The following is a 15,684-nucleotide window of genomic DNA, read 5'->3' on the forward strand; positions in this document are numbered from 1 at the left end:
GAATTGCGTGCCCATAGTGAACTGCATCAAAATCTGTACTAATTTGCTAATTCATGCATATTATTATTATTATTGGATAGAAAACACTCTGAAGCTTCTAAAACCGTTTGAATTATGTCTGTGAGTATAACAGAACTCACAGGGCAGGCAATCTTCCAAACTAGTTTTGGAATCCTGAAAGTTGGGGCAACTTTGACGTCATCGCCCCCTCCCTCTTCCTTCCCTACAAGTTATGGATCTGGAAACACTTCCTATGTCTTCCACTAGATGTCCTCATTCAGTAGAAAGTGTAATGGAGCATTTGCTGTGAACTTTGACCCAATGGGAAGTAAAAGTACTAACTGTGGCAAAGATTTCCATGTGCTTGAAGGCGCGTATGCGTTAGAGTGCTTTGTCTGTTCCAGTCAGCCCCAGATGAACTAGGATTGCCCGGTTGGAATGATATTCGATCTGTATGATTATAACATCCTGAAGATTGATTCTGCACTTAGTTTGACCAGTTTCGTCGACCTGTAATATGTAATTTGGAAGATTTGATGCAAAATTATTCTGGACCAGAAGTCATTTTTTGGGCATTTGAGCTGAAAGTGGTAGCAAATGCTGCTACATGGACACTAGAATTGAACATTATGAAACAAAACGATTTATTGTTGAACTAGGACTCCTTGCACTACATTCTGATCGAAGACCATCAAAGGTAAGGGAATATTTATGTTGTAATTTTGTATTTCTGTTGACTCCAACATAGCGGAGAAATATTGTTACGTCTGAGCGCCGTCTCAGATTATTGCATGGTGGGCTTTTTCCGTAACGTTAAAAGAAATGTGACCAAGCGGTTGCACTAAGAACCAGTGTATCTTTTTAATTATACGTAGAACGTGTATCTTTAGTCAAAGTTTATGATGAGTATTTCTGTTATCTGGCGTAGCTTTCTATAATTCCTCCGGACATTTTGAAGAATTTTATGAACATGGCGTCAATGTAAACCGAGATTTATGGATATAAAATGCATATTATCGAACAAAACATACATGTACTGTGTAACATGTCATATGACTGTCATCTGATTAAGATTTTCAAGAGGTTAGTGAATTATTATTTTTTAAATCCTGCTTTTGTGATTTTATCTTTTGTGGTACAAAATGGCTACGTTTTTTCTTTGTTTTGGTGGTGGTCTAACATAAATACATGCTGTGTTTTCGCCGTAAAACATTTAAAAAATCTGACACGCTGGGTAGATGAACAAGGTGTTTATCTTTCATTTGAGGTATTGGACTTGTTAACGTGTGGAGGTTAAATATTTCTAAGAATATTTTTGCATTCCCTGCACCACCGTTTCAGCTGAACGGGGGGCTGTAGTTCCTGTAGGGGAACCCATAGGCTTAACAAATAAATAAATAAAATACTGGAGGACTCTTCTTTGTCTACACCCATTCAGCATCTTTCACACCCTCTCAAGCTTTAGCTCCACCAATGTATTTAAGGGTTGATCTGAGGATTCTGTCCTAACAACAGCATTCTAATAAAATGGACACTTGCATAGTGGAATCTTTTGTGAAGACATGTAGCTAGCTAGCTAACCAACCAGGTTCAATGTTAGCTAGCTAACATTGGGCTATAGCAAGCAAAGCAAATGGCTCTGAGATACGAATAATAAGATCATACATGTAACGTTAGCTAGCGAGCCAGGTCGCTAATGTTAGCTAACTAACGGTATACTTGAAATGAAAATAAATTAGAAACGTGTAATTTCTGAAAATGTAGCTAGCTATACTATCTTACCCGTGGTCTAAGATCTGAGTAGATAGCCAGAGCGAATTTACCAGCTACGTCAACAGTTGTCGCAGTGACATTCTATTGAAATGGAGACTTGTGTAGTGGAGTATTTTGTTAAGGCTAGACTATCTTACCCATATAGATCATGGTTGAACGGATGCCTAAAGATGTAATTCGAAGACAAGTGTTTTCTCCATCTCCTTAGCTATCATACTTGAATTAAACTGATTTCAAACTCGGTCCTCCAGAAAGTGGACAGCAACACTTATTTTCTTCTTTTTTTTGTTTCACCTTTTCACCAGGTAGGCCAGTTGAGAACAAGTTCTCATTTACAACTGCGAACTGGCCAATATAAAGCAAAGCACTGCAACAAAAAAGTGACACATAAACAAACGTAGTCAATAACACAATAGAAAAAATCTATGTACAGTGTGTGCAAATGTAGAACAGTAGGGAGGTAAGGAAATAAACAGGTCATAGAGGTGAAATAATTACAATTTAGCATTAACACTGGAGTGATAGATGTGCCGATGCTGTGCAAGCAGAGATACTGGGGTGCAAAAGAGCACGAAGATAAAAAACAACATGGGGATGAGGTAGTTGGGTGTGCTATTTACAGATTGGCTGTGGTACAGTGATCGCCTGCTCTGACAGCTGATGATTAACGTTAGAGAGGAACTTGAGCAGTTCTACTAAGCAATATATATATTTTTAAAGATGGGATTACCTACACATACTAACCAGCTCAAATAGACAGAAGCGTGCAATATGGCAGTCCAATCCGAATTAATCTCTCGACAAGTCCATCCCAATCATTATCACAGACAATCATGGCTAGCGGAAAGGTTGCTGACTTTTTCAGTGGCTAAAACAACTAGACTGGTCATTTTAAAAATGTATTAGTATTTACAGATGGCATACTTAACTAGGCAAACCTCAACTAGAGCTCTCCAGTCTGTACCAAAACCTTCAAAGGCCAATTTCTCAAAAATTAGGTTTCAAGTGTATTAACTTTCAAAGCAGAATTACTTACCCATTGTTCCTCAAATGCATTACATATTATATACCATTGTGTAGCTCTGTGTCTCTGTTTTTATCCAATGTAAAAAACACAATTTCAAATGTTGCTACAAAGCACGTATCAAGGCAGAGCATGCCAGTTGTGGATTTGCCATTGAAAAATACAAGCATATGCAGAAAAATACTTCAAACCCACTCTTAAATATTTGACTCGTTTCAGGACACTAGGCGTGTGTCGCGCGTCACTACTTTACAGGAGAGGAAATACCTTCTGGAACATGTGAACTTTCATGTGCCTTAATAACAAATTTGTATGCCATCTGTAAATATGAATAGAATTGCCTAGTTGATTTATCTACGGAAAAAAGATGGGAACCTTCCCGCTCGCCATGATTGGCTGAGATAATGGATGGGCTAGACATGCCCATATAATATTCGGATTGGTTGCCATGTAGCACTGTCTATAACATGAGCTGGTCAGTTTATGTAGGTAATCCTTTCTAACGTGTTTTAAAAAAAAAGATATCACGTAGTACATGTAAAACTGCAAAAGTGTTGTTCACCACTTTCTGGAGGACCAAGTTTTGAAATCAGTGGCATGCCCGGTGGAATTAAATTATGATAGTTAAGGAGATGGAGAAAATTCTGCCGTTTGATTGCAAATATGCTGAGGGAGTCGAAAAGAGAACACGCAGAAGACGTACAAGACACCTGTCTCTGGATTACATCCTAAAACTAAGGGCAACCATGGCATATCTAAATATCTAATTTATATACAGTGCCTTGCTAAAGTATTCGGTCCCCTTGAACTTTGCGGCCTTTTGCCACATTTCAGGCTTCAAACATAAAGATATAAAACTGTATTTTTTTGTGAAGAATCAACAACAAGTGGGACACAATCATGAAGTGGAACGACATTTATTGGATATTTCAAACTTTTTTAACAAATCAAAAACTGAAAAATTGGGCGTGCAAAATTATTCAGCACCCTTAAGTTAATACTTTGTAGCGCCACCTTTTGCTGCGATTACAGCTGTAAGTCGCTTGGGGTGTCTCTATCAGTTTTGCACATCGAGAGACTGACATTTTTTCCCATTCCTCCTTGCAAAACAGCTCGAGCTCAGTGAGGTTGGATGGAGAGCATTTGTGAACAGCAGTTTTCAGTTCTTTCCACAGATTCTCGATTGGATTCAGGTCTGGACTTTGACTTGGCCATTCTAACACCTGGATATGTTTATTTTTGAACTATTCCATTGTAGATTTTGCTTTATGTTTTGGATCATTGTCTTGTTGGAAGACAAATCTCCGTCCCAGTCTCAGGTCTTTTGCAGACTCCATCAGGTTTTCTTCCAGAATGGTCCTGTATTTGGCTCCATCCATCTTCCCATCAATTTTAACCATCTCCCCTGTCCCTGCTGAAGAAAAGCAGGCCCAAACCATGATGCTGCCACCACCATGTTTGACAGTGGGGATGGTGTGTTCAGGGTGATTATCTTCGTTGCTTTTACACCAAACATAACGTTTTGCATTGTTGCCAAAAAGTGCAATTTTGGTTTCATCTGACCAGAGCACCTTCTTCCACATGTTTGGTCTCCCAGGTGGCCTGTGGCAAACTTTAAACAACACTTTTTTATGGATATCTTTAAGAAATGGCTTTCTCCTTGCCACTCTTCCATAAAGGCCAGATTTGTGCAATATACGACTGATTGTTGTCCTATGGACAGAGTCTCCCACCTCAGCTGTAGATCTCTGCAGTTCATCCAGAGTGATCATGGGCCTCTTGGCTGCATCTCTGATCAGTCTTCACCTTGTATGAGCTGAAAGTTTAGAGGGACGGCCAGGTCTTGGTAGATTTGCAGTGGTCTGATACTCCTTCCATTTCAATATTATCGCTTGCACAGTGCTCCTTGGGATGTTTAAAGCTTGGGAAATATTTTTGTATCCAAATCCGGCTATAAACTTCTTCACAACAGTATCTCGGACCTGCCTGGTGTGTTCCTTGTTCTTCATGATGCTTGCTGCGCTTTTAACGGACCTCTGAGACTATCACAGTGCAGGTGCATTTATACGGAGAATTGATTACACACAGGTGGATTGTATTTATCATCATTAGTCATTTAGGTCAACATTGGATCATTCAGAGATCCTCACTGAACTTCTGGAGAGAGTTTGCTGCACTGAAAGTAAAGGGGCTGAATAATTTTGCACGCCCAATTTTTCAGTTTTTGATTTGTTAAAAAAGTTTGAAATATTCAATAAATGTCGTTCCACTTCATGATTGTGTCCCACTTGTTGTTGATTCTTCACAAAAAAATACAGTTTTATATCGTTATGTTTGAAAGGTCGCTAAGTTCAAGGGGGGCGAATACTTTCGCAAGCCACTGTATATATTCACGCCCTTGAGTAAGTACTTTCAAAACTTTCTTGGTAAGTCTCTAAGAGCTTTCCACACCTGCATAGTGCATAATTTGAACATTATGCTCTGTGAAATTGGTTGTTGATCATTGCTAGACAACCATTTTCAGGTCTTGCCATACATTTTCAAGCAGATTTAAGTCAAAACTATAACTCAGCCACTCAGGAACATTCACTGTCTTCATGGTGAAAAGCACCAGTGTAGATTAGGTCTTATGTTTTAGGTTATTGTTCTGCTGAAAAGGTGAATTCATCTACCAGTGGCTGGTGGAAAGCAGACTGAACCAGGTTTTCCTGTAGGATTTTTCTTATGCTTCTCTCTATTCCATGAATTGTTTATCCTGAAAAACATTCCAGTCCTTAACGATTACAAGCATATTCATAACATGATGAAGCCACCACTATGCTTGAAAAATAGGGAGAGTGGTACTCAGCAATGTGTTGCATTGGATTTGCCCCCAAAATATAACACTTTCTATTCAGGATAAAAAGTTAATTGGTTTGCCACATTTTGCATATTACTTTAGTGTCTTGATACAAACAGGATGCACGTTTTTGAATATTTTTTATTCTGTACAGGCTTCCTTCTTTTCACTCAACAACAATGTTGTTCATCTATCCTCAATTTTCCCATATCATAGCCATTAAAAGCTGTACAGACGCCTGTATCTTTGTATTGACTGTGTGTATTGACACACCATACAAAGTGTAATGAATAACTTAACCATGATCAAAGGGATATTCAATATTGGCTTTTTTTACCCATCTAACCAATAGGTGCCCTTCTTTGCGAGATATTGGAAATCAAATTACATTTTATTTGTCACATGCGCCGAATGCAACAGGTGTAGTAGGCCTTACAGTGAAATACTTACTTACAAGACCTTAACCACCAATGCAGCTTTAAGAAAAATACAACAAAAAAAGTACGAAATAAAAGTAATAAATAATGAAAGAGCAGCAGTAAAATAACAATAGCGAGGCAGGGGGTACAACTTGCAGACTTGTTTACACGTTGCTGTGCGTTTTGTTGCCAACCTTACTTTGCTACCTGACAACTTTACGTTTTTTACTCTTTAATTACCGTTTATATATTTGGTTTTTCCCTTACTCAACTTTTTTTCATTCAACTTTTTCACTCCGTGCGATTTATCTGGACGTGGTTCGTCAGGACCTCCAACAGCCGAAGCTAAGTAGTAACATTAACATGATGCCTTCTAATTGCAGTCGTTGTACTCATAATATACAGGAGAACGATCGCCTTACGGCGATGATAGCTGTGCTGCAAGCCCAGCTTCAGACGCAATCGTTAGGCAAGGGTCATTTCAGTGTAGGAACGGATGAAACAGCGTCTGTGCCACCAGTAAGTACATATGGTAATGTTAGTATAAATCCCCTCGCACGGTCCCCGCAGCCGGACAACTTTCTCATGGTTTCTGGAGGGAAATGCTGTAGGAATGCTCAGCCGGTGTCGCTCATTCAGCCGACAGAAACTTTCAACCTGTTTTCCCAGCCATTTTGTGATCCCACTTTTTCCTCATGGTAGTCACTTGCGTTCCATTGCTCATGAAGACAAGAAAGAATACTCCGGTTGGAACTTTATTGAAGCTATATGTTAAAAACATCCTAATGATTGATTCTGTACTTAGTTTGAAATGTTTCTTCGACCGGTAATATCACTTTTTTAAGTTTTTGTCCGATATAATGCTGACCAGAATTAGCGTTTGGATATGTATACTAAACGCTCAAGCAAAAAAAGGTATTTGGACATAATTAACGGACATTATCGAACAAAACAAACATTTATTGTGGACCTGGGATTCCTGGAGTGCTTTCTGATGTAGATCATCAAAAGTAAGGGAATATTTCTCATGTAATTTCTTGTTCATGTTGACGCCATCTTTGCGGCTGTGGTGTTTTTAAATTGAGCGCCGTCTCAGATTAATGCATGCATTTCTTTTTCCGTAAAGTTTAAAATAAATCTGACACAGTGGTTGCATCAAGGAGAGGTATATCTATAATTCCATGTGTATATTATCATCTACATTTATGATGAGTATTTCTGTTGAATGATGTGGCTATGCAAAATCACTTGATGTTTTTGGAACTAGTGAATCTAACACGCCAATGTAAACTCTGATTTTTTAAAATACAAATATGAACTTTATCAAACAAAACATGCATGTATTGTGTAACATGAAGTCCTATGAGTGTCATCTGATGAAGATAATTCAAAGTTAGTGATTCATTTAATCTTTATTTCTGTTTTTTGTGAAGGCTATATTTTGCTGTAAAATGGCTGTGCTTTTTGTGGTTTGGTGGAGACCTAACATAATCGTTTGTAGTGCTTTCGCTGAAAAGTCTATTTGAAATCGGACACTTTTGTGAGATTAACAACGAAAATAGATTTAAAATTATATACGATACATGTATGTTTTAGGAATTGTAATTATGAGATTTCTGTGGTTTGAATTTTGGCGCCCTCTATTTTCACTGGTAGTTGTCATATCGATCCCGGTATCGGGATTGCAGCCATAACAGGTTAAGCAGCGAGTCGGAGTCTGAGACCGAGCCTTCTCTTGTCTCTACTCCTCCCGTTACGGGGTCTGAGACGCCGAAGCTTCCTACCATTCGCTCTGACAAATTGAAAACCCTAGTCATTGGCGACTCCATTACCCGCAGTATTAGACTTAAAACGAATCATCCAGCGATCATACACGGTTGAAGATGGTGCTGGCTAAAGCTAAAACTGGCGAGTGTAGAGAGTATAGAGATATTGATATCTACGTCGGCACTAACGATGTTAGGATGAAACAGTCAGAGGTCACCAAGCGCAACATAGCTTCAGCGTGTAAATCAGCTAGAAAGATGTGTCGGCATCGAGTAATTGTTTCTGGCCCCCTCCCAGTTAGGGGGAGTGATGAGCTCTACAGCAGTCTCACAACTCAATCGCTGGTTGAAAACTGTTTTCTTCCCCTCCCAAAAGATAGAATTTGTAGATAATTGGCCCTCTTTCTGGGACTCACCCACAAACAGGACCAAGCCTGGCCTGCTGAGGAGTGACGGACTCCATCCTAGCTGGAGGGGTGCTCTCATCTTATCTACCAACATAGACAGGGCTCTAACTCCTCTAGCTCCACAATGAAATAGGGTGCAGGCCAGGGAGCAGGCTGTTAGCCAGCCTAGCCTAGCCTGCCAGCTTCGTGGAGTCTGCCACTAGCACAGTCAGTGTAGTCAGCTCAGCTATCCCCATTGAGACCGTGTCTGTGCCTCGACCTGGGTTGGGCACAACTAAACATGGCTGTGTTTGCCTTAGCAATCTCACTAGGATAAAGACCACCTCCATTCCTGTCATTATTGAAAGAGATCATGATAACTCACATCTCAAAATAGGGCTACTTAATGTTAGATCCTTTACTTCAAAGGCAATTATAGTCAATTAACTAATCACTGATCATAATCTTGATGTGATTGGCCTGACTGAAACATGATGAATTTACTGTGTTAAATGAGGCCTCACCTCCTGGTTACACTAGTAACATATCCCCGTGCAACCCGCAAAGGTGTTGCTAACATTTACGATAGCAAATTTCAATTTACAAAAAAAAGAAGTTTTCATCTTGAGCTTCTAGTCATGAAATCTATGCAGCCTACTCAATCACTTTTTTATAGCTACTGTTTACAGGCCTCCTGGGCCATATACAGCGTTCCTCATTGAGTTCCCTGAATTCCTATCGGACCTTGTAGTCATAGCAGATAATATTCAAATTTTTGTTGACTTTAATATTCACATGGAAAAGTCCACAGACCCACTCCAAAAGGCTTTCGGAGTTTTGTCCCATGGAATAAATGTTGTGGATCTTAATGTTTTTCCTCATAATCCTGGACTATCGGACCACCATTTTATTACATTTGCAATTGCAACAAATAATCTGCTCAGACCCCAACCAAACGTTGTGCTATAAATTCACAGACAACAAAGATTCCTTGATGCCCTTCCAGACTCCCTCTGCCTACCCAAGGACATCAGAGGACAAAAATCAGTTAACCACCTAACTGAGGAACTCAATTTAACCTTGCACAATACCCTAGATGCAGTTGCACCCCCAAAAACTAAAAACATTTCTCATAAGAAACTAGCTCCCTGGTATACAGAAATATACCCGAGCACTGAAGCAAGCTTCCAGAAAATTGGAACGGAAATGGCGCCACACCGAACTGGAAGTCTTCCGACTAACTTGGAAAGCCCTTACTGCTGCTCGATAATCCTATTATTCCAACTTAATTGAGAAAATAAGAACAATCCGACATTTATTTTTGATACTGTCGCAAAGCTAACTAAAAAGCAGCATTCCCCAAGTGAGGATGGCTTTCACTTCAGCAGTAATAAATTCATGAACTTCTTTGAGGAAAATATTAGAAAGCAAATTACGGACTCCTCTTTAAATCTGCATATACCTTCAAATCTCAGTTGTCCTGAGTCTTCACAACTCTGCCAGGATCTAGGATCAAGTGAGACACTCAAGTGTTTTAGTATTATTTCTCTTGACACAACAATGAAAATAATCATGGCCTCTAAACCTTCAAGCTGCATACTGGACCCTATTCCAACTAAACTACTGAAAGAGCTGCTTCCTGTGCTTGGCCCTCCTATGTTGAACATAATAAACTACTCTCTATCCACCGGATGTGTACCAAACTCACTAAAGGTGACAGTAATAAAGCCTCTCTTGAAAAAGCCAAACCTTGACCCAGAAAATATAAAAAAACTATCGGCCTATATCGAATCTTCCATTCCTCTCAAACATTTTAGAAAAGGCTGTTGCGCAGCAACTCACTGCCTTCCTGAAGACAAACAATGTATAAGAAATGCTTCAGTCTGGTTTTAGACCCCCTCATAGCACTGAGACTGCACTTGTGAAGGTGGTAAATGACCTTTTAATGGCATCAGACCGAGGCTCTGCATCTGTCCTCGAGTTGCTTTTGATACCATCGATCACCACATCCTTTTGGAGAGATTGGAAACCCAAATTGGTCTACACGGACAAGTTCTGGTCTGGTTGAGATCTTATCTGTCGGAAAGATATCAGTTTGTCTCTGTGAATGGTTTGTCCTCTGACAAATCAACTGTAAATTTCAATGTTCCTCAAGGTTCTGTTTTAGGACCACTTTTGTTTTCACTATATATTTTACCTCTTGGTGATGTCATTCGGAAACCATGTTAACTTCCACTGCTATGCGGATGACACACAGCTGTACATTTCAATGAAACATGGTGAAGCCCAAAAATCGCCCTTGCTAGAAGCCTGTGTTTCAGACATAAGGAAGTGGGTGGCTGCAAACTTTCTACTCCCCCTTGCCTCCTTCAACTAGGCTGCTGTGGTCAGAGGTCGTAAATTCCTGAGAAGACCCTGCCACATGGCCACATAGTAGAGAGAGAGTAAACTTTCATAGAAGGACAAAGGAAATCCTTCCACCTCACAGAACTTGAGGTACGAACCAATTTCATGTTCCGGAGAATGTATAAATGATCGGTGAAGAATCCAGCTACGAACTGGTCCGTTTGTCACAACTTGGGAAAGCTCATGGGAGACGGTGTGGCCACATTACCTTAACGCTGTTTATATAATAGCCTCATATGAGGTTTACATCTAAGTGTTGTATAAGATGAATGAGTGAGTATGATACTGTTTGTATAATTGTGTAATATGATTTTGGACTGTTTAATGAAGAAAAATACAATTCCCTTTTGATTTGAACTAAATCAGGGGACAGCCCCTGAGCCCAGTTAGGGTCAGACATCCTGGGACAGCCTTTTCTGCCATTCCCAATAAAAAATCCACTCGGGTTTTCGATCAGCAGACCAAGCTTACCTCAATTATGAGAGACCATGTTTTTCTCCATTAGGAGGACAAAGGTTGTAGACCATAGCTGAATCTTTTAACCATACCACGTGGTTAAACTCTTAGACTATCGATACCAACAGAATAAGAACAAGTCTTTGATGCTAATTACTAATCTGCAGCTAGGAATTTGGTATCATTGAACGCGAAGAACGGCAACCGCCGAAACATTCATTCTATAACTAATGTCACTTTGAACTATCCCCTCTAACCAAGATAGAGAGAGAGAGGGAGAGAGACGGACAATTCTACGAAAGACACAAACTTTTCACCAGCGATCAAGACTGAGCGTAAATATATATATTGATTGCAATTGTTCCCGAATGAGTGAGTGTTCATGTGTAAAGGATTAGCATTTCAATTGTTATAATTATCACTCTGGAGTGACTTCTTAGTCAACCCCCACTTCCCCTTTTGTCTAAGCCATGCCGGTTTAGCCCACTAGAGCACATTCTCCGATTACATTTACCTTGTTTGTTTGTTTGTTCATGCATTTTTGTGAATTACTTAGTTAGTAATAAGTAAATGATTTAAGACAATTGATGTATGGATGACTCATAGTGAAGACTGGGTTCGTGCAGATAACCAACCATTTACGATGTTTGGAATGAGACTAATGTGAGGTAAAGTAAATAAATAATTAATTCAAAGAGTAATTGATCAGATAAAATATCTGAAAAGTTATTTTAGGAAATGATAACTTTTTAATCTGAATATTTTTCCTTGGTGCCCCGACTTCCTAGTTAATTAGTTCCGTGATTAAGCAGTTGATCGTGTAGTAACTAATTACAGAGAATCTTTGATAAAAACGATCAGTCTTCAGTTAGTGATAGTAAAGACACGACATTAGTAAATAAATAATAAAAAAATAAGCCAATTTGTGTATTGCTGAACTTATTAGCTAGGGTTTGTGCAGACAACCAAATACTTACAACAATCAGAAGGAGACCAATCGAGATTATTAATAATTGACTGCTATTGATATAAAAGATCTTCAGATTTTTAAGAGAGTGGATTCGGGAGATAAATGCTCTACATAATGAATGCTTCTGTTGTACCCCAGGATATTAATGGTTTAATTGTTGCATGGTTTAATTCAATCACGTAATCAATTAAACATTAGGTAATCAATGAAATAAAATAGCATGTCATATAATTTAATCAGAGTCAGAGACATGACAACATACTACCACGTACATTTGGTCATGTAGTGTATATAGAGTTGAATCTAGTAGCCAATTGGTTTCATGGGCATGGTTTAAACCTCGGTGTGTACCTGTCTGTTGGCATCTGAAGGTCCATTCTGCAGACTCCAGGCAGACAGGGTGTTGAAGCCTTTAACCACCTCAGCTCCAGGAACCAGACTGTTCAGGTACATATAACCACATTTACATTATATCAACATAGAAAAACATCCATAATTAACAAAAAAACATACACATAATAACAACCTATACTGTATAGCTCTCACCTTTGCAGGTACTCTGCGTTGGCCTCTGGGTACTGATTCTTCCTCAGGTTGTTACTGAGGTCCACCAACACCTGCAATTCAACATGGCATCATATACACTGGTTCATACTTTATATTTGCCAAAAACACTGGAATATACATTCTATTGGCTGAATGCAATGGTACGTACAATATATTTGCTAAATACACAAGCATTTCGCTGCACTCGCAATAACATCTGCTAACCATGTGTATGTGACCATTAACATTTGATTTGAAATACACTGGAACATATAATATATTGGCTAAATACGCTGGGACAACTTTACAGTTGCATGCTGACAAAACAGATATTCATACATATAGCAGAAGTAATAAAACATATATGCTACCTTTCCCTTCAGCTGATTGGCCAGTGGTACCAGGAAGTCGTAGTGTTCTCTCTGGACAGCGATGAAGATCAGATGGGCTGACTGAGCAGCTGCAGCATGACCCAGGACCTGCATATACATCATCAACATATTGATACACACTTAAACACAAATACAGTATATTAACATATACTCCCTCGAACATAAAAAAGTATGTATTGAAATACATTTTCAACAAAGTAAAAACACATATCCACATTTAACATATCACCACATAAAACCAGATCTACTTTATTTTGTACCTGTGCTCCGTGGGGTAGGAGGCTGCTGCTGCTGTGGGGCCGTCGGCTGCCGAACACCACACCGTACCCCGCCTGCAGCAGACGCAGGCCCAGAGAGCGCCCCATGTCCCCCGTCCCAAACACACACACCCTCTCACTCTCAGGTGGGGCAGGGACAGCCTCCATCATTGGAGACAGGGACACACACTCACTCTTCTCCTCACTCCTCTCCTGACCCGTCATGCCTGAACAGAGACAGGCAAAGATCTCCTCGAGTCGTAGATAGAATCAACAGAAAGTGTCAAAAAGACCAAAGAGTTTAAAATACCTTCCTGAAGTTTCAATCACAGAAAAAGTACATTCACATAAATGGAGCTCGCAGGATGAACGTTCTTTTCACTTCGCTAAGTTCTTCAGCAGACACCTCTAGATGGAGTTTACAGTACTGTCCAGACAGAGCACTGTCAATCAATGCTAGGACAGCTTACTGTAGTTGAAATCCTGCAATGAAATGTTTTCTGCATTACATGTTCCAAAACAATAGTCTTCAGAGTTGGAGCAGCTCCTCTGAGTTATCCAGACTCGACTGACTGAGTCTCTATTTGTGTCTGGACGTGCTCCTGGAGGGAGGAGGAAAGGGAGTAGTCTCTCTGCCAAGGTGGAAATTCTGTTAGAGGAAGGTTTTTGTGTGTTTGTGTGTGTGTGTGTGTGTGTGTGTGTGTGGGCAGGAAAGCCCATGGTACTAACTCTGTGTTGTCTCTGAGGACAGGCCAGTGGTTTCTGGGAAGCAGGGATGTTACATAATAGTGGAATTCCAGACCTGGAACGACGCCAGATCACTGTTGTCTTTCTGGGTTCACACAAGCACAGGTCTGCAGTTGATGACAATAACACAACAGCTGATGCACTTTGGTTTGTTGTAATTGTACCTTACCTCAGATAGCTTTTGTTCTAAGATGTGACAACATTCCATTGTGTGCAACAATAAGCTTGTAACTCCAAAAATCACAGAATGTGAAATACCAGAAGAATTGTGTCACATCACCATGAACAGTGTTTCCCAAATACAGCAGTTGGTGACCTTGAGTTCCAATGTTTCTTTAAACACTGGTTTCATCACAGCAAGAGCAATCTAAATGCTTGAGGTGGATCAGAGCAGAGAATAATTAGTGAACCCAAGCTTTAGACTGGGCTTAGTTTACAGTAAACCAGTAGCGGTAAAATCACCGGGGAAGCCAGTAAAAAATTGCCATATTACAACCTATGTTATGATAATTACGTTGTTTGCTTTATAACCTGTTAGTTCATATGCCTTGGGACCTTGATATATAGGCCTATGTCTGAGACAATATGAAGACACAGTGGCAGAATAAATTCAACCACACATTTCTTTCATCACAAAGCCGGAGAGCGAGCTCTGTTCGGTGAAGTCCACAAAGCATATTGCATGTAACAACAGTTACGTGACCTACAGTATGGTCAAGCAAGTTAATGTTAATGACATTTTCAGATGACTAAACAATCATGGATTTAGAACCAAAGAAAACAGGAGCTTCCTCCGCTATTCCAGCACCATTTCAACATCAACATCATCAAATCAACTATGCTTAGTCTAATACAGTGACAACTAAAAGATACCAAAAACAATTTAGTCCAATCAATGGAAGCTAAATATGATGTGGCTGTCATTGGTTCTGATTTGTGTGTGTGTGTGTGTGTGTATAGTGCATGAATGAATGCTGATCTACAAAATTAGATATCAGTGCATATCTTCAGGACGGTATTAAGTTGTAACAACAGCAGTAACATTGTGAAACACACAGGCTTACATCCTGCCTTTGCAATAATGTTTAATTTCACGCCTTAGAGCAGCTCTTACATCCGTAGCAAGGTTATATTTATCCTAGCATGAAAGAACCACTGACAGCTAATTTACGCAACCGACACCGTTTATTTACATTGTCAGTTTCTTATGGTATACTATCTGGAAAGTTACCAGATAGCATAATAGACACTTGATTATTATTTGTTTGAGTGTTAATGGTTGTCCAAGTTGGTCAAGTTCATCTGGTTGGTGTACCTCTGGATCTCACAGGGAGACAACACGTAGTCCCAAATGTGGACATTTGTCAGCAGACCAACAAATGACTAATGCTAGTTGAAACACCCGCTGAACGAATCCTGATCCTGAAACAGGAAACAACAACATGTTGGAATGCTTTCTTGTTCTTTTCAATGTTGGATGCTTTATTTTCAAGCAGAAAAGACTATGTGCATTTTTCAGCTTACATTTCATTCGGAAAATAAACAGGTGCTAATTGTGCACTGTAGCAAAAGTTTAAATAGTAGTGAGCAAAACCAAAACCGCTAAACATGTCAAAACAGAATAAGTTTTACTCTCTACTATTTACTGTCATATTTCATTGCAGTTATCGCAGTGACTATCTTACTTTGAGTTACAGCACAGC

General features: G+C 39.6%; 1 protein-coding gene across 2 annotated transcripts in view; it reads right to left on the reverse strand.

Moving 5' to 3' along the window:
• The window catches only part of LOC118373971 (metalloreductase STEAP4-like), a 40,353-nt gene that overhangs the window by 8,712 nt on the left and 15,957 nt on the right, over positions 1–15,684 (reverse strand). The window contains exons 2-6 of one of the 2 annotated variants that reach the window (XM_052489678.1): positions 13,545–13,640; positions 13,238–13,461; positions 12,957–13,064; positions 12,586–12,656; positions 12,391–12,478 (exon numbers count right to left, since the gene is read on the reverse strand). In XM_052489678.1, coding sequence (XP_052345638.1) covers positions 12,391–12,478; positions 12,586–12,656; positions 12,957–13,064; positions 13,238–13,459 — 489 coding nt within the window. In that variant the 5' untranslated portion in view covers positions 13,460–13,461; positions 13,545–13,640. Of the gene's footprint in view, positions 1–12,390; positions 12,479–12,585; positions 12,657–12,956; positions 13,065–13,237; positions 13,641–15,684 lie in introns of both variants that reach the window. The other variant, XM_052489677.1, reaches the window with a different exon arrangement.

Source organism: Oncorhynchus keta, chromosome 31, assembly GCF_023373465.1.
Source record: "Oncorhynchus keta strain PuntledgeMale-10-30-2019 chromosome 31, Oket_V2, whole genome shotgun sequence".
NCBI classification, from domain to species: Eukaryota; Metazoa; Chordata; class Actinopteri; order Salmoniformes; family Salmonidae; genus Oncorhynchus; species Oncorhynchus keta.